This window comes from Salvia miltiorrhiza, chromosome 3, assembly GCF_028751815.1.
Source record: "Salvia miltiorrhiza cultivar Shanhuang (shh) chromosome 3, IMPLAD_Smil_shh, whole genome shotgun sequence".
Lineage (NCBI taxonomy): Eukaryota > Viridiplantae > Streptophyta > Magnoliopsida > Lamiales > Lamiaceae > Salvia > Salvia miltiorrhiza.
In genome coordinates this window covers 44,984,691-45,003,966 of record NC_080389.1, presented here as the reverse complement: position 1 = coordinate 45,003,966, position 19,276 = coordinate 44,984,691, and the positions used below count along the sequence as shown (strand labels likewise).

Genomic DNA, 19,276 nt, shown 5'->3' with positions numbered 1-19,276 from the left:
AATCATGAATTTATACTTATTTGCAAATTCAACCTTAATTTTAAATTTCTGCAAATAAAAATAAAATTTTTATAATTTTTGCAATTGAGATTTTCTAATAAAAAATTAAAATATATAGTGCATAATTATACACTAAACGACGCCGCTTATGCTCTCTTTACCAGATCTTAGTCAATGGTGGAAATGTACGCATGCACACCTTTTTGAATATATTTTTAAGAAAATATTTATAATAATCAATTAATTGGATAATAGTTTGAGAAAATACGTGTACATGTTTATGAAAGAATAAAAATAAAAAAATATATTAAAATAACATATGCATTTTATATGAAAATAAAGAAATAACTAATAAAATTAAAATAACATCTACATTTTAGAAAACATCTATGTATATATATAAAAGAAAAAGTAAATGTTCATATAATTGTAATTTATAATTTTGAAATAATTTACTATTCAATAACATCTATACATACATTAATAAATATTTTACCGAGAAAGTACGTGTATATACATTTTTTTTTAATATACAGTTTGAGAAATTAATCATTTGGATGAGAATTTGAGAAGTTCATGTATATAAAATTATAATTTATAATTTTGAAATAATTTAGTATTCAATCAATTAATGAGATTATTAAATTAGTGATTCTTAAAATAAATTATAATATATAGTAAGTTTTGAAGGAAAAAAATTATTGTTTAATAAATATAAATTATTTTATATATTAGAACTTTAAATTATCATAACTTTCTTATTTTAAATCTATTTCTCACATACTATATGTCAAATTAAAGGTCATTTTATGGGCTTTCATTCAATATACACATTACATATTTTATTTAACACATAATTACTTGAAAATAAAATATATAGTATATTCTATCTATAAAATAAGAAAAAAAAATAAGAAATAAATATGTTACGGACCAAAGTAATATGGCGGTTAATTTGTTTTCCTTAGTTTGTCGGCAGTTTTTTATTTTTTAAGTGGAGTGACTATTGAATTTCATTTTTATTTTCTAACTACTCATTTTTTACAATTCCAAAATTACCCTTCAAATTAAATTTATTGACATTTACTTTGCTTTTTATATATATAAAGATTTATATTGTTTTCTTTTTCTTTATATTGGCAACATTTGATAAAAATACTGTTTTATATTGTTGGTGGTGGATAAAGGGTTAAACGGTAAACATGATATACAAAATAGCGGATAAAATAATGTAATCGTCGAGAATAGGGAAAGGAGAAGAACCTTACTCTTGGCGTCACCGCTTCCGCCACCTCCGGTAATGTTTCTCTCCGTCTTCTCTCTTTTCTTTCCTGTCTCTTATCTCCTTATGCTTTTCCAGTTTCGTTCCCTATTTGTTCAATTTTTCTCTTCGGAATTCAACTCGTTTTTTGTTTTTGCTGAAAACTACTGGAGTTTATCGACGCTTTCGTGAAATGAGATTGATTCTGAATTCAATTTAATTTATTTTATAAGTGTATGAGATTAAGTGCTCGAGATTCGTTGGTATTACAGCCTGCTGAATTCGGAAACTTTTGCTTTATCTATTTCAAAATGTATAAAAAATATACTGGAAATTATTGACGTGCTTGCTGAAAATCGCTGGAATTTGATTTCGTATTGCTCCAAACTTAGTAAAGTGTAATTGTTGATGCCTGTTTTATGATGAACCGGAGTTTGCTCCATGTATATAGCATACACGGTGTTTATTGGTGTGTTTATATGTAGTAGCCCGCTCTTTTATTTATGATTAAGATTAGTAAATGCGATATTTAATTATTGCATCCTCCAGTAATATTAATCCAGCTGAGATTCTGAATTAGATATTTCCACATGAAATGATCGTGATTTATTCATTGAGTAGACAATGATTTATTTTCTAGAATGATAACTGACTTAGCAAAGTCAGGTTATTAATTTTATATGCTATAGAATATTATTTCTATCTATTATTGTTACTTGAGTCGTAGATTTATTCCGACTTGTTAATCTAATTAAATCTACGGATTTAATTTAGATATTAGACGACATGTGAAGCGAATTGAATTTACGGATTTGATGTAGAATTAGCAGGCAAGAAATTAGATATCGATATTCAAGATACGTGATTAGTGGGAATAATCAATGTTTGATTGCAAACACGCAATTTTATTAGCAAAACTCGAGATTAGTATTATTGATACACAAGATATAGATTTATCGAAGACTGAAGGATTTTCTTCACTTTACTCCTACCATATAGCTAGTACACGCAGCAATAAAGAAAAGAAAAAGGGGAAAGAAAAGAGAAAGGTGCGTGTGTGCACATAGAATAAAATAGCTGCAACAACAGTAGTTCTGATAACACTCATGTCCCATCCTTTCCCCTGTAGTAACTTGCGGCGCTTGCGGCTGGAGCAGTAAGGGGTCTTTCAACCACCCTACTGTTAAAACATGTTATTATCATAATGCAGAGAATAAAGAGAAGCAAGATTATTGTTGTTGTATTGCTTACTTTTCCTTGATTACAATGCATCCTTATATAGTATAAGGATGGATAAAAAGTCTTACAAAATCTTCTTAAAATCAAATATACACCCTCTTATATTCAATTCAAAGATCTAATCTTTGAATTGATTTTAATACTTTTGACTATTGATTCTTATTTTCAACACCTACAGCCACCCTACCTCTGTACCATCTCCGTAGAATGCTCAAGTGTTCAGCCAACAACCATTCCCTCTTAGTCTTAAACCTCCAGCCAGCAATCTCACTTCATTCTCTCCCATTCCACACTAAGGACTTTTGAGAGAGAAACGGGAGAATCCATTGCTGCTGCAAGACTTCAAATGAGGTAAGCCCTGACTTAAATCTCCTCCACCTGCTTCCATGATTCCACCTTCATTTGTTAAGAAAAACAATGCATAATTCTATTTCAGTTTGTCTCCACGAGAATCAATAGCAACACAGCAGCCACCCAACAGTTTGAACATATCCAAGGTATTTCACTATCCCAAGTATTCAATCCAGTTCGCATTCATTTCAAAACATGGCTAGTTTCGATTAATAAATGACCATAAGCATGTTAAACTTAGCAAAGTTACATGTTCTCTAAGGGATAACATCACTAGAATTAAGGACTAATAGAAAATAGAGGGAGACGAGAACTCAGCTTTTAGAGAAGGCGGGGCCACTGCCCTGTTTGTTCGGGCCGAAGGACGTCGAGTGGGCGGCAACTCGCGGGGACAGCAGCGTCGGCGGCGTCGAGCGGTGAAAGGCAGACGACTCCCGACCTCGGCGATGGCTCTCGCTGATTCTGGATTTCAGCAGCGGCGGAGTACCCTTCGCCCGAATCCAGCAGCAACGTGGCGTGGCTCGAACCGTCAGACCTCGGGGAATCGACGGAGGCGGCGAGAAACGCAACGGCTGCGGCAAGATTGAGAGTGGGCTGAGGACCAGAGCTCGACCTCTGCCTCGGGTGTGTGTGTGCGTGTTCCCGGAGCTTCCAGAAGGGAGAAGAGGTGAGGAATGGCTGAGGAAGGAGACCAACCGGTTTCAGGGACCGGAGCAGAACTTACACGACGACGAATGAGCTTCCGTTGGCGTCGGAACTAGGCGCAGGGACAGCTGACGCCGGCAAGATCAGATCTTGGCCGAGAAAGAGGGAGAGGGAGGAGAACGCCGGGGATTTGACGCGTCGACAGATGACGACGACCGGAGCAGGCGGCTGGATGGCCGGAGAAGAAGACGTCGAGCGAGCTGGGAAGGGCCGATCGACTGGTTTTTGAATCAAGAAGAAGAGCAGATTTTGGGGAGGAAAGAGAGAGAGATCCGACTGATAGGAAAAAGGGAGGAGGCACGACCTTGCCGGGCTTAGGCGGCGGCGACGCCGGCAACCTCGTCGGAGCCGAGGTCGAGAGAGCTCGACTGGATTTTGAGTTTTTCAGTGAGAGAGAAAAGAGAGAAGCGTGCGTCTGAGAGAGAGAGAGACCGAGTGGGAGAGATAAGGAAGGATTTGGGCCATTTTATGTGGGCCGAATTTTGGGCTTCTTTTTATTTTAAGTTGGGCCGAAATTTTTAAAGATTTGGGTTTTTTTTTTATGTTGGGCTTAATTTTAATTTAATTGAATTGGGCCAAATTTTTGGGCTCTATTTATTTTAATAATTGGGCCGAAAATTTTACCTCTTATTTATTTTCTTTGGGCCTTGTTGTATTTATTTTCATGTGGGCCTTTATTGCTTCTCTTTGGGCCGAGTTTACTAATGAAAGCCCAACTGCATTTTATTTTAATTGGGCTTTATTTTAATTTATTGGGCCTTTGTTATATTATTTCGTTGGGCCTCGTTTGATTTATTTAATTGAGTCCAGCTAATCAAATTATTTATTTATTAGACCAAGATTTATTTAATTACTTGAGCCGATGAATTATTTCAATTGGGCCTCTCATGTTAATTATTCAAGCCCACTCCTACTTAATTAATTATTAGGCTGCCTTATGTTGAGCCTTTTTATTCATTTAATCTTATAATATTACTTGATCCTATTTATTAAGCCCGATTAATTATGAGGTTATAAAGCGAATAAGTTGAAGTATTTATTTATTTTCTATTGATTACGAGGAGCGGGGTTTATTTAATTGACGGATTAGAACACCCTAAGAGAACGGATTAATTTTTGTTAATTATCCGGCTTCATGAGACGAGACTTAGCTTTTGTTTAAATTCGATAGCCTGGATTAACAATAGAAATTCCCTAATTATTATTTCAGAATAATAATTCATGCATAAGGATCATGCATAGTTAATTCCGTATTCTCATTATTTGAGGATTTTACTCGAGCAGTATCTTATTTATATTCTCGTGATAAAGGTCAAGCACGAGATTAATAATCAATCAAGGAGCTACTGTACCGCAAGAGTTGCTGTCAGGTGGGCATTACTTTCATATATATCAAATGAGTTTCATATTACAGTTGAACAAGTTATTTCATGATAAAATATTTGAGTTAAAGTTAATTCAAGTATTGTCTTGCCATAAAATGTTTCAATTTTAGTATGATATCTATCTGCTTTGGCTTTGCCAATGATGCAATCGAATTCGGGTCCTGAGCAGTTGATAGCTATCCTGCCAGGACTAGTGTACACCAGTGACCGTGAGTCATCTAGCGGGTTGGCCGGTCAAGTGTTCGTGAGAGGTGGCCACCTCTCCGGCACACAGTTCCAGATATGATAGATTACAAGAGAACTTAGACTGATCAGTCGAACTTTAAGAATCACAAATGAATTTAGTAAGCTTGGGCCTTTTAGCTAAAACTCCCTTGCTGTACTGTTTATGATGGCATGACAATTTACAGTTTTGAAGCATGTATTTTTATAATTAGGCATACGTGCCCACTGAGTACTCTCGTACTCAGCCCTGCATATATTTCTAAATGTGTAGGTTGAGCAGTGGCTGATGAAGATGAAGTGAAGAGCGGAGCTTTTGTCAAAAGTTAAATGAATGAACTCTTGGATACATGTCTTCATACATGTAATCAGATTATGTTATTCCGCTGCGTATTCTTAAGTAATAAGTCTTTTGAATTAAGTCGGATTTATCCGAACTTACTAGTTAATTGAATCTTTGTGGCTAAACATAAGTTATATTATCAATGTCCCCTTCGCTGTCAAAGATTAAGTTCGATCCTTCATTATATATTTACCCTTTCTATCCCCGCTTCTAATCTTCCTCCCTTAGTCATGGTTTTCCGACTTAATTATCCTTAATCAAGTCTGGTCGTGACAGAATGGTATCAGAGCAGTTCGTTTGCTCTGAATCCAAGAGTTACCCAATTAGTCCTAAATTTGATATTAGTATAAAAGAGTCAGTCAACAAAAGCTCATCACTTCATCACATCGTCACGCTCAACAAGAAAGAAAGAGGTAATGATTTTTTTTATCAAACGTTGAAAAGTTCACGTTTCATGCGAATGTATAGATGCTTATATTTAAGTTTTATGTCATATTGATTGATTAGATATCTCAATAAACTTAGAAATATTAAGAATGCATGATCACTGTTACGAAAGAACAGTAGAAGGTAGAAATTCAGTTATCTTTCACTATAGCCATAGTGAAGAGCTAAGCAAGAGGAAGAACATCAAATGTCACTTGAAGAGACACGAGAATTCAATGAGAAAAATGCAATGAGACGAAAAGAAGAGTGTCACACATGAGTCTGTGATACGGGCATAGTTCCTTATTCAGACTATTCGCCCGTGATAACATACCGAACCAACTATTGCTTGACCCGACAAGAACTTACTTGAGACATTGCTCATAGTGATGAGTAGCTAGCAGTTGCGTAATGAGCTAAGCCTCATTTCAAACCCCTCAATTATCACCAGTTATGGCGTGAAGAGAACCTTCATGATTTATGATTGAACTATAGAATTAGACTCACATAGAGTCATAAAGCTTAGTGTAATGTTGTTATAGTGTTGCAATTAGAACTGTCACCTTATAATTTCAGATATTCGGAACCTTTTTACATTACACATGAGCATGATTTAGAACCCCTATTGATTATGATCGCCTACTACGAACCGGAAGGACGAGATGTGACATGGGTAACTAGAAGTTACCGACCATTATGATCGACCAGAGAAATCTACACAAGTGCGTAAGACGAGAGGAGTTCCCGAAAATATTTTAGAGTTTAACAAGAGTTAAAAGTATCAACAATGGTTCGATGCTAAAGTCAATATATTGAGATTCTAATGAGACCCTAAGGGTATACTCAAGTTAAGTTTACATACCTTAGCTGATCAGAGACATTTCCCCGGCTAGAATGTCTCGAGTGGAACATCCAGTCTAGTAATCAGAATGAAAGTAATAACTAAAGTTGTTCCATGATTTAGTATTGTGTGTGGTGACACAGACCTTGTAAAGATGCTCAGAGATGCAAAATCTATTTCCTGTAAAGGCGTGAGAGAGTGCTTCGAATTACATAAATGTATTACAAGCATTATGAGAATGAACGCTAGATACAAGAAGTACGACATTAGGATCGTTCAAAGGATGAATATTGAATAAGGTCGAATGTGTTTGAATGGTCTTGTTTCGTGTAAAAAAAAGATTTTAAGAAAAAGTGTTGATTTTAGGAGGAAGACCCCAAGCTTGGGAAGCTTCAGCATATTCTCAAGGATAAATTTTAGATGTAAAAAAAAAAAAAAAAAAGTGGAGATCTCAGACCAGAAGTACCTTTTGCAGCCCAATAAACAAAGAGTTACCAAGTTCGGAAAAGTAATTCCGTGTGACTGAGAAGTAATTGTGTTGGACCTGGCCAGTCCACATGACCAAAATCTCAGTAGTCGTCATATATAGGTCTCTAAACCTATATATATTTAAACTTTCATCTGAAAAGCCAAACGGGTTTCGATTATTAGGTCATTTCGTTTCGACCTCCTAGTCAATTCATTTCTACCCTGAGGTCATTCCTTTTCAATCATTTGACAAAATTGTTGATTCACTTTGCATAATTGCCATTTGTGACTTTAATCATTGTGGTTTATTAGTTGTTAGTAGATTTTCGGTGACCTAAGGACAAACAAGTATTCACCAGATTAAATCCATCAGACACGTATGCCTCGACCCAAGGGTCAATCACGTGATGCAACTAGACCATCTCTTACGGATTTGGTAAACGTTATTATTTTTAGAAAACAATGATTGTTCTGATGCTTTGGTATGCCCTATGTTGGCTTAGTTATGTTTGACTAGTATTAGTACGGAAAGATTGTCTCCGTGACCAAATTCGTTGGTGATGGCATTGTTAGACAACCAGTTCATCATGAGTAGTACTTGAATGGATCAGTATATCCAGATCCAGATGTTGATGCAAAAGTTCTCATCGAAGGAATTTTCTTATGTCTATTTAGCGACCTTATCGGTCTTTTGCGGCAAGTCACTTCCGCCACATTTTACTTATATGCTTATACAAGGAAGAGTGCGAGCAAGATTTGAGAATCAAGAAACGGTTTACAGAAGCGATGATATGCATAGGTATGTATTAATGACTATATGTCAACTCATCAGTATGCCACCAAAATAAGGGTGTCCGAGAAGAGGAGGACGAATTCCGCGAGATAATGAAAGAGGCCCAGTACCATTGCTAGAACAATATAGTGCCACCAACCATACAGCAAAAACGTAGAATAGAAGAACTATTTTGATGAGAAAACCCACATGTCTTCGATAGGATAGGAGATCCAACGAAGGCTGAGACTTGGGTACAAGCTAGTGAGCGCATCTTCAAATTCTTGCGCTGCACAGATCATAAACGTCTTACTTGCGTATCCTTTCAGCTGACTTATGGTAGGAAGCAAGGAGGAAGACAATGACAACTGAACAATTAGGGAATTTGACGTGGGAATAGTTTTGAGATGGAAATATATGACAAGTATACAACCAAAAGCTATTGCAAAAAGAAAGAAATGGAATTTTACAATCCTAAGTAGGGAAGAACAACAATTACTCCATACGACATGATGTTATGTGATATGTCAAGATATGCGCTCGAGCAAGTAGACACATATGAAAAGATGGTTAAAAGAATTCGGCGTCGGACTGAGGCATGAGATTAGAATGGCTTTGGCAAGCCATGGTGGATCGTCTTACGTTGAGTCGCTTAGCAAAGCGTTAGGCATTGAGGCAGCTATGCTGGGAGAGAGACCAGCAACTGCGCCTACGTCTGCACCTCCACAGACTCAGGCTCAGAACTTTTGAAAAAAAAAAAAAAAAAAAAATGGGATATAGTAACCCTGGCCAAGCTAAGAAAAGGCCATGGCAGGGGCAGACATCCCAACAACGTGACTATGACACATCTAAACAGATGGGGGATAACGAGTATGGGACTCCACCCTGCCCAAAGTGTAACAAGAACCATGGGAAACTCTCCAGGACTGGTAATGAAAGTTGTAGCACAGCAACTGGAATGAGCATTATGCAAATCGTTACCCGAATAAGCAACAAAGGGCGGGTCTCAGGCTAAATTCGCCTGTTCAAACTCCGCATTGGAGCAATCCAAGCTTTGCCCAACCATACCAAGAGGAGTAACCATGCCAACGGCAGCAACAACAACAATAATAGCACATGTGTGATTGAATTTAGAGTTGAGCATAAAATTTTTCAAAATTGTAGTGAACAACTCGTATGTTATGCCGATACGAGACATATACACAATTTTAGGAATGGAATGGCTAGTCGAGAACTATGCCACCATCATTTGCAATGAAAGTCAAATTTCTTTTTGACCCCGGGGAAGGAACCGACACGTTTTCATGGGATTAGCATAGGTAGGAGAAAGACGATCATCTCCGCCCCTCAAGCAACAAAGATGATGAGAAAAGGGTGTCCAACCTACCTTGTGTAGTTGCACAGAAAACCAGAAATCAAGAAAAGTATAAGAGACGTGACAATCGTACGTGAATTTCCAAATGTTTCCTAGAGATTTCACCGGGGTGCACCCGTTCTTTTGTAAAGAATAAAGATGGCACATTGAGAATGTGTATCCTCTACCGAGGATATACATCAACTTATGGAGAGTTGAACAAGGTAACACTCAAGGACAAGTATCCTCTATCGAGGATAAACGACTTCTTCAAGCAGCTCAGAGGAGATAGTGTGTCCTCAAAGCTAGATTTAAGGTCTAGGTACCATCAACTATAAATTTGATAAGAAGATGTACCCAAGATGGTCTTCCGAACCAGATATAGACACTATGAGTTCGTAGTGGTGTCATTTGGATTGACCAATGCACCAGCCATGTTTGTGGACCTCATGAACCGAGTGTTCCATCCATACTTAGGCAAGTTGTCTTAGTTTTCGTAGATGATGTCTTGATCTACTCGAGGAACGAGAAGGACCATGAGAAACACCTGAGGATAGTCCTAAAAACATTGAAAACAAACCATCTTTATGCTAAGTTCTGCAAGTGCGATTTTTGGCTCAACAAAGTCACGTTTCCGGGATATATTATCTAATTAGAAAGGATCAAAGTGCACCCTGAGGAAGTACAAGTTGTACATGAGTGGAGATCGCCTACTAACCTCAATGAGATCAAAAGTTTCTTGGAATTAGCAGGTTACTATAAGAGATTCATAGAAGGATTTTCCAAATAGCAAGACCAATGACCCAATTACTCAGGAAGGGAATTAAATTTCATTGGACAGAAGTATGTGAGAAAAGATTTCAAGAAGCTCAAGGAGAAGTTAACCATAGCTGTTCCAACAGCTGACAAAGAATATATGATTTATACAGACGTGTCCAAGGAGAGTACTTAGTTGCATGTTAACGCAAGAAGGAAGAGTGACAACATACGCATCACGGTAGCATTAACCACATGAATTGAACTAGCCAACTCATAAACTAGAATTAACTGCAGTAAGGACAACACCTATATGAAGTCAGGTGCGAGATATTCACAGACCATAAAAATCTGTAATATTTTTGAGCAAGAAGATCTTAACATGAGACAGTAAAGATGGCTCGAACTAGCGAAGGACTGTGACTGTAGTATTAACTACCACCCATGCAAGGCTAACTAGGTAGACGATTCCTTGAGTCGTAAGACTCAACTTAAGTTGGGATCTCCCCTCACTCAGGAAAAGGAACCCATGAAAGATTTTAGTAGAATGAATTTAGAAGTGGTTCAACCACTAGAATCTGTAGAAGGGATTATTGCCACGATGGTAATAACACCCAACTTTATAGGAAAGCTGATAATGCGCAAAGAAGGAATGAGACCTTGGAGAAAATACGTTTAGCAATAAGATCAGGCAAGCCTAGACGTACCATGAGACGTGGATAATGCGTTAATGTTCATGAAAGATTGTATATCCCCCATGATGACAAACTCAAAGATGAGATAATGAGTAAGGCTCATGACCCGCCGTATACTGCCCACCCAGAAAGCACAAAATGTATCAGGACTTAGAGAAAATTTTTGGTGAAAAGGTTCGAAGAAAGATATAGCTTCATTTGTTGAGGGATGCCTAGCATGCCAACAAGCGAAGCTTTGCACTAAAGACCATGTGGAAGCTACAACAATTGAACATTTCAAAATGAAAATGGGAGCACATTAAAATGGATTTTGTAAGTCGAAAAGAGGAAACACCGCCATTTGCGTAATAGTGGAGCGACTCACGAAATGCGCTCGTTTTATAACAATACCGATTAGTTACAGATCAAACAAGCTAGCCCATCTGTATATTCGAGAAATTGTGCATTGTACGGCGTGCCCATGTCAATCACTTCAGACCGGGATTCAAAGTTCACACCCAGACTATAGATGAACTTACAGAAGGAATTGAGCACAAGGTTTAATTTCAATGCTACCTTCCACCCTCAAACAGATCGATAGTTTTTGAGAGAACAATTCAGATTTTCGAAAATATGTTAAGAGTAGTAGTAATAGACAGAGGTGGAAGTTGAGAATTAGTGCATTCATTCATTGATTGAGTTTGCCAATAATAGTTATCAGGCGATCATTAATATGGCACCTTATGAGTCATTATATGAAAAAAAAGAGAGCTACGCGAGAACTTGAAAGCAAGACGAGAGAAAATACCCAGAACTTTTGCGATGATATGCAAATTTCGGGACGAAATTTTTTTTAAGAGGGGTAGTATGTAGTAGCCCGCTCTTTTATTTATGATTAAGATTAGTAAATGCGATATTTAATTATTGCATCCTCCAGTAATATTAATCCAGCTGAGATTCTGAATTAGATATTTCCACATGAAATGATCGTGATTTATTCATTGAGTAGACAATGATTTATTTTCTAGAATGATAACTGACTTAGCAAAGTCAGGTTATTAATTTTATATGCTATAGAATATTATTTCTATCTATTATTGTTACTTGAGTCGTAGATTTATTCCGACTTGTTAATCTAATTAAATCTACGGATTTAATTTAGATATTAGACGACATGTGAAGCGAATTGAATTTACGGATTTGATGTAGAATTAGCAGGCAAGAAATTAGATATCGATATTCAAGATACGTGATTAGTGGGAATAATCAATGTTTGATTGCAAACACGCAATTTTATTAGCAAAACTCGAGATTAGTATTATTGATACACAAGATATAGATTTATCGAAGACTGAAGGATTTTCTTCACTTTACTCCTACCATATAGCTAGTACACGCAGCAATAAAGAAAAGAAAAAGGGGAAAGAAAAGAGAAAGGTGCGTGTGTGCACATAGAATAAAATAGCTGCAACAACAGTAGTTCTGATAACACTCATGTCCCATCCTTTCCCCTGTAGTAACTTGCGGCGCTTGCGGCTGGAGCAGTAAGGGGTCTTTCAACCACCCTACTGTTAAAACATGTTATTATCATAATGCAGAGAATAAAGAGAAGCAAGATTATTGTTGTTGTATTGCTTACTTTTCCTTGATTACAATGCATCCTTATATAGTATAAGGATGGATAAAAAGTCTTACAAAATCTTCTTAAAATCAAATATACACCCTCTTATATTCAATTCAAAGATCTAATCTTTGAATTGATTTTAATACTTTTGACTATTGATTCTTATTTTCAACACCTACAGCCACCCTACCTCTGTACCATCTCCGTAGAATGCTCAAGTGTTCAGCCAACAACCATTCCCTCTTAGTCTTAAACCTCCAGCCAGCAATCTCACTTCATTCTCTCCCATTCCACACTAAGGACTTTTGAGAGAGAAACGGGAGAATCCATTGCTGCTGCAAGACTTCAAATGAGGTAAGCCCTGACTTAAATCTCCTCCACCTGCTTCCATGATTCCACCTTCATTTGTTAAGAGAAACAATGCATAATTCTATTTCAGTTTGTCTCCACGAGAATCAATAGCAACACAGCAGCCACCCAACAGTTTGAACATATCCAAGGTATTTCACTATCCCAAGTATTCAATCCAGTTCGCATTCATTTCAAAACATGGCTAGTTTCGATTAATAAATGACCATAAGCATGTTAAACTTAGCAAAGTTACATGTTCTCTAAGGGATAACATCACTAGAATTAAGGACTAATAGAAAATAGAGGGAGACGAGAACTCAGCTTTTAGAGAAGGCGGGGCCACTGCCCTGTTTGTTCGGGCCGAAGGACGTCGAGTGGGCGGCAACTCGCGGGGACAGCAGCGTCGGCGGCGTCGAGCGGTGAAAGGCAGACGACTCCCGACCTCGGCGATGGCTCTCGCTGATTCTGGATTTCAGCAGCGGCGGAGTACCCTTCGCCCGAATCCAGCAGCAACGTGGCGTGGCTCGAACCGTCAGACCTCGGGGAATCGACGGAGGCGGCGAGAAACGCAACGGCTGCGGCAAGATTGAGAGTGGGCTGAGGACCAGAGCTCGACCTCTGCCTCGGGTGTGTGTGTGCGTGTTCCCGGAGCTTCCAGAAGGGAGAAGAGGTGAGAAATGGCTGAGGAAGGAGACCAACCGGTTTCAGGGACCGGAGCAGAACTTACACGACGACGAATGAGCTTCCGTTGGCGTCGGAACTAGGCGCAGGGACAGCTGACGCCGGCAAGATCAGATCTTGGCCGAGAAAGAGGGAGAGGGAGGAGAACGCCGGGGATTTGACGCGTCGACAGATGACGACGACCGGAGCAGGCGGCTGGATGGCCGGAGAAGAAGACGCCGAGCGAGCTGGGAAGGGCCGATCGACTGGTTTTTGAATCAAGAAGAAGAGCAGATTTTGGGGAGGAAAGAGAGAGAGATCCGACTAATAGGAAAAAGGGAGGAGGCACGACCTTGCCGGGCTTAGGCGGCGGCGACGCCGGCAACCTCGTCGGAGCCGAGGTCGAGAGAGCTCGACTGGATTTTGAGTTTTTCAGTGAGAGAGAAAAGAGAGAAGCGTGCGTCTGAGAGAGAGAGAGACCGAGTGGGAGAGATAAGGAAGGATTTGGGCCATTTTATGTGGGCCGAATTTTGGGCTTCTTTTTATTTTAAGTTGGGCCGAATTTTTAAAGATTTGGGTTTTTTTTTTATGTTGGGCTTAATTTTAATTTAATTGAATTGGGCCAAATTTTTGGGCTCTATTTATTTTAATAATTGGGCCGAAAATTTTACCTCTTATTTATTTTCTTTGGGCCTTGTTGTATTTATTTTCATGTGGGCCTTTATTGCTTCTCTTTGGGCCGAGTTTACTAATGAAAGCCCAACTGCATTTTATTTTAATTGGGCTTTATTTTAATTTATTGGGCCTTTGTTATATTATTTCGTTGGGCCTCGTTTGATTTATTTAATTGAGTCCAGCTAATCAAATTATTTATTTATTAGACCAAGATTTATTTAATTACTTGAGCCGATGAATTATTTCAATTGGGCCTCTCATGTTAATTATTCAAGCCCACTCCTACTTAATTAATTATTAGGCTGCCTTATGTTGAGCCTTTTTATTCATTTAATCTTATAATATTACTTGATCCTATTTATTAAGCCCGATTAATTATGAGGTTATAAAGCGAATAAGTTGAAGTATTTATTTATTTTCTATTGATTACGAGGAGCGGGGTTTATTTAATTGACGGATTAGAACACCCTAAGAGAACGGATTAATTTTGTTAATTATCCGGCTTCATGAGACGAGACTTAGCTTTTGTTTAAATTCGATAGCCTGGATTAACAATAGAAATTCCCTAATTATTATTTCAGAATAATAATTCATGCATAAGGATCATGCATAGTTAATTCCGTATTCTCATTATTTGAGGATTTTACTCGAGCAGTATCTTATTTATATTCTCGTGATAAAGGTCAAGCACGAGATTAATAATCAATCAAGGAGCTACTGTACCGCAAGAGTTGCTGTCAGGTGGGCATTACTTTCATATATATCAAATGAGTTTCATATTACAGTTGAACAAGTTATTTCATGATAAAATATTTGAGTTAAAGTTAATTCAAGTATTGTCTTGCCATAAAATGTTTCAATTTTAGTATGATATCTATCTGCTTTGGCTTTGCCAATGATGCAATCGAATTCGGGTCCTGAGCAGTTGATAGCTATCCTGCCAGGACTAGTGTACACCAGTGACCGTGAGTCATCTAGCGGGTTGGCCGGTCAAGTGTTCGTGAGAGGTGGCCACCTCTCCGGCACACAGTTCCAGATATGATAGATTACAAGAGAACTTAGACTGATCAGTCGAACTTTAAGAATCACAAATGAATTTAGTAAGCTTGGGCCTTTTAGCTAAAACTCCCTTGCTGTACTGTTTATGATGGCATGACAATTTACAGTTTTGAAGCATGTATTTTTATAATTAGGCATACGTGCCCACTGAGTACTCTCGTACTCAGCCCTGCATATATTTCTAAATGTGTAGGTTGAGCAGTGGCTGATGAAGATGAAGTGAAGAGCGGAGCTTTTGTCAAAAGTTAAATGAATGAACTCTTGGATACATGTCTTCATACATGTAATCAGATTATGTTATTCCGCTGCGTATTCTTAAGTAATAAGTCTTTTGAATTAAGTCGGATTTATCCGAACTTACTAGTTAATTGAATCTTTGTGGCTAAACATAAGTTATATTATCAATGTCCCCTTCGCTGTCAAAGATTAAGTTCGATCCTTCATTATATATTTACCCTTTCTATCCCCGCTTCTAATCTTCCTCCCTTAGTCATGGTTTTCCAACTTAATTATCCTTAATCAAGTCCGGTCGTGACATTATAATTATGAGGAACCAAACTATGCTGCAAATGCCTACAGCTTTTAGAATTTGCGATGTTGATTGAATTTATTGCACGAACTACATTTTGTGCTTTGCTTCCTTCTTTCTCCTCTTTCTTTTAATATCATTAATGTAGGATTCTGCAGTTCTTGATTCTTAAAATTTGGTAGAATGCATACTGAAATCATGAAAAACCTTTAGTAACTCGGAATTGGATAAGCCGTGAGTAAGTAGTAACCAAGCCTAAATTGACCTGTTCGCAGGAGCAGTCTACACATCATTGACCTGGTATATTGTTTTTATTATGTGTATGGTAACGGAGAGCACGAGTGCTGACATTGTTCTGTTTTTGTCTTCAAGAAGCCACATAAATGTTATATAGTCAAAGCATTTTACTATGGTGTGAGCAAGATCATATATGAAGAAGAACATGCTTGCCGTGGTTTAATGCTTTTGTGTTCTATCTGCATTTTTGCTGTTAAGCTGTTTTGTAGCTGATTTTAGAGTGTTTTCTCTGAAGCTTTAGAAAATTCGATAGGAATATGGACACAGGGTTCCAGGCTAGTGGCATTATGTGGTTCTTCAAAGACACAGGTTTTGATGATAAAAGTATTCATGATATGACCAAGAAGTGCAAGCGGCTTGATGATGTTGATAGGGAAAGGGCCTCAGAAACTTGGGAGTACTTGAAAGGCATAGGCATACCAGAGAGGAAACTTCCCGTGGTTATTGGAAAGTGTCCGAAGATTCTTACTCTTGACTTGCACGACAAACTTGTACCGATGATCCAGTGCCTTGCAACATTGCAGACAAAACCAAAGGAGGTAGCTTCTGCCATAACAAAATTTCCACATATACTTGTGCACAGTTTAGAAGAGAAGCTCTGCCCCCTTCTTGCATTTTTCGAAGGTCTTGGTGCTCCTGAAAAACAACTTGGTAAAATGATCCTGTTGAACCCTAGGATCATAAGTTACAGCATTGAATCCAAACTTTCTCAGATGGTGGATTTCCTTGCTGGCCTTGGTCTGTCCAAAGATGGGATGATCGGTAAGGTTATGGTCAAACATCCGTTTATCATGGGTTATAGTGTCGAGAAACGGCTAGGACCAACTTGTGAGTTTCTGAGATCACTAGGTCTAACAGAGTCTCAGCTCCAAAGAACAGCAATAAATTTCCCTGAAATTCTATGCCGGGATGTCAACAAAACCCTGAGACCTAATGTTATGTACCTTGAATCGCGTGGTTCAGTCCAAGCCAGATAGCGGCAGTGGTAGGCGGCTATCCTCCAGTCCTGATCAAGAGCGCAAGTAACTCCTTGGGACCAAGAATCAAGTTCTTGGAACAGGTAATGGGAAGACAAATTGATGAGGTTGCTGAGTACCCAGAGTTCTTTAGGCATGGTTTGAAGGGAAAATTAGAGTCGAGGCAAAAGCTACTAACACGAAAGGGCGTGGAATGTAGCTTGAGTGAGATGTTGGAATGCAACCACAAGAAATTTCTATTGAAATTTGGCGTGTAAATTCTGAGTGATTTGTTTCCTTTCTTCTTAGGCGGCGTTTATTTTGTTCTCTTAGATCCCAAGGAGAGATGAATTGGTGGGGATAGGCGTTAAGTTGAGGGAGAGATGAATTGGTGGGGATAGGCGCGTTAAGTTGAGTTGAGGGTTTAGGAAATGATTCAGGTTTTACAGCACTGTAAACTCAACAACACATGCTGATAGGCATGTGCTATTACTAATAATTTAAATTCTCATTTCATGTATATGATAATTCGCCGTCGTTCTGTAATTTATGATTATGTGTATACTTTTGCTCATCTTAATCGTGTTAAGGAAAATTGTCCTGCTACATCTCCTCCCTCTATATATACGTTCATTATCTGCATATAGCAAACATCATCAATTCCACCATTTGCTACAAACATCATACATACATACATACAATAGTGTTTTTAGTGAGAAAGAGAAGATGGCTCAATACGGAAGGCAGACCGACGAGTACGGCAACCCCGTCCAATGCCCTGGTGGAGGCACCGGTGAGTCCTACAGCACCACCGCTGCACACATGACGGACCAGCACGGCGTTATCGGTACTCAGGCCGGAAAGGTTACTCATGGAACCACCGGCGGGGACTACGGGACTACCGGCGGAGGGCTAACTCATGGCGGAGGGACCACTGGCGCATATAAGACCGACGAGTATGGCGCCACCGAAGCGTTCGGAACTCACGCTGCTGGGGTTCCGGGGACCACTGGAGCTTATGCGACCCGTGGCGGCACTTGGATGACGGAGGGCAGCGGCCACAGGCCCTCTGGAAGTTCCAGCAGCTCGGTATGAAGTTTGATCTCGATAGCATTTTTATTATAAATAGTTTATAGTTTATTGTTTATGAATTCTAATGCTTGCGAGTTCAGGAGGATGACGGGCAAGGCGGGAGAAGGAAGAAGGGGATCAAGGAGAAGCTGAGCAGACCTACGGCACCACTACCATGCCCGGCGGCGTCGGATATGAACAAGAGCATCATGAGAAGAAGGGAGTGATGGACAAGATCAAGGAGAAGCTGCCCGGCCACCATTAAATATTTAAATATCTTATCTTATATATAGATACAGATACAGTTGAATATACATATAATAAGTCAGCTGCAGCTGCACCACTATGAGTATGTGTAGCTAGCCCATGCACTTCTTTTCTTAGTTTTGTTTGAATGAGGTGTGTACGTACTGTATTTACTGTTTTCTTGGTCGTTCCATTTGTATTTGGACATCTCTTCCTTTATGTGGAGAGGAGTATAATATTATGTGTAAAATAATCATATTGTAACATCATGAAATATAAGCAATGATTATAACATCATGAAATATAAGCAATGATGCGAAGATAACATTAAAAATTGAATATGATTATATGAATATTGGTTTGAGGTTCCAAGTTCAAACAATCACCTCCTAGCTAGCTCCAGCACAGCTGATGATGATATAGGCGCCACTCGCCAGAGACGGAGACAGGGGGGTGGCTGGTAGTGGCCACCGCTCCCCTCAAAATTTTAAAATTTTCTAGCTATATATATGTATAAATATAAATAGTAAGAATTACGAACTAGCAAAAATGCATGAATTTTATGTATAACACGCATGAATAAACTGTATAAAGGCATGAATTGCGAAAAATAATTTGTTGCTACCTTTGGGATTCGAACTCAGGACCATGAATTTATCCAACAAGGTGATGAATCAACCGTAGATCTTGATGATCTAAGGGCTGAAAATGGTTCCTAATTTATATTTTAAGAAGCGTTCTTATTTTAGCCTTCCCCAATATATATATATATATATATATATATATATAGGGAGAGGTTCAAGAAAGAACCATAAATAAAAGAAGACCGGAGAATCATTTTCAGCCATTCGATCATCAAGATCTACGGTGGATGCATCATCTTGTTGGATGAATGCAGATCCTGAGTTCGAATCCTGAAGGGAGCATTTTTTTTTTTTTTTTTAGTGCATTAATTTTAACAGCGAATGCATTAATTTTTACAGTGGATGCATTAGATTTGATGGTTCTCCC

General features: G+C 38.4%; 1 protein-coding gene and 1 pseudogene across 2 annotated transcripts; both read left to right on the top strand.

Annotated features, from left to right (window-relative positions):
• Positions 1 to 1,275: 1,275 nt before the first annotated feature.
• LOC131016009 (dehydrin DHN1-like) lies at positions 1,276 to 18,522 on the top strand. Of its 2 annotated transcripts, XM_057944559.1 has the most exons (3): positions 1,276 to 1,297; positions 17,653 to 18,037; positions 18,121 to 18,522. In XM_057944559.1, exons 2-3 carry the CDS (start codon positions 17,675 to 17,677, stop codon positions 18,244 to 18,246), a joined length of 489 nt encoding a protein of 162 aa, XP_057800542.1. In that variant the 5' UTR covers positions 1,276 to 1,297; positions 17,653 to 17,674; the 3' UTR covers positions 18,247 to 18,522. The 2 variants fall into 2 exon arrangements, with proteins under 2 accessions (XP_057800542.1, XP_057800541.1); XM_057944558.1 differs by lacking the exon at positions 1,276 to 1,297 and having other exon boundaries at positions 17,333 to 18,037.
• On the top strand, positions 15,736 to 17,309 carry LOC131015999 (transcription termination factor MTERF6, chloroplastic/mitochondrial-like; annotated as a pseudogene).
• Positions 18,523 to 19,276: the final 754 nt, after the last annotated feature.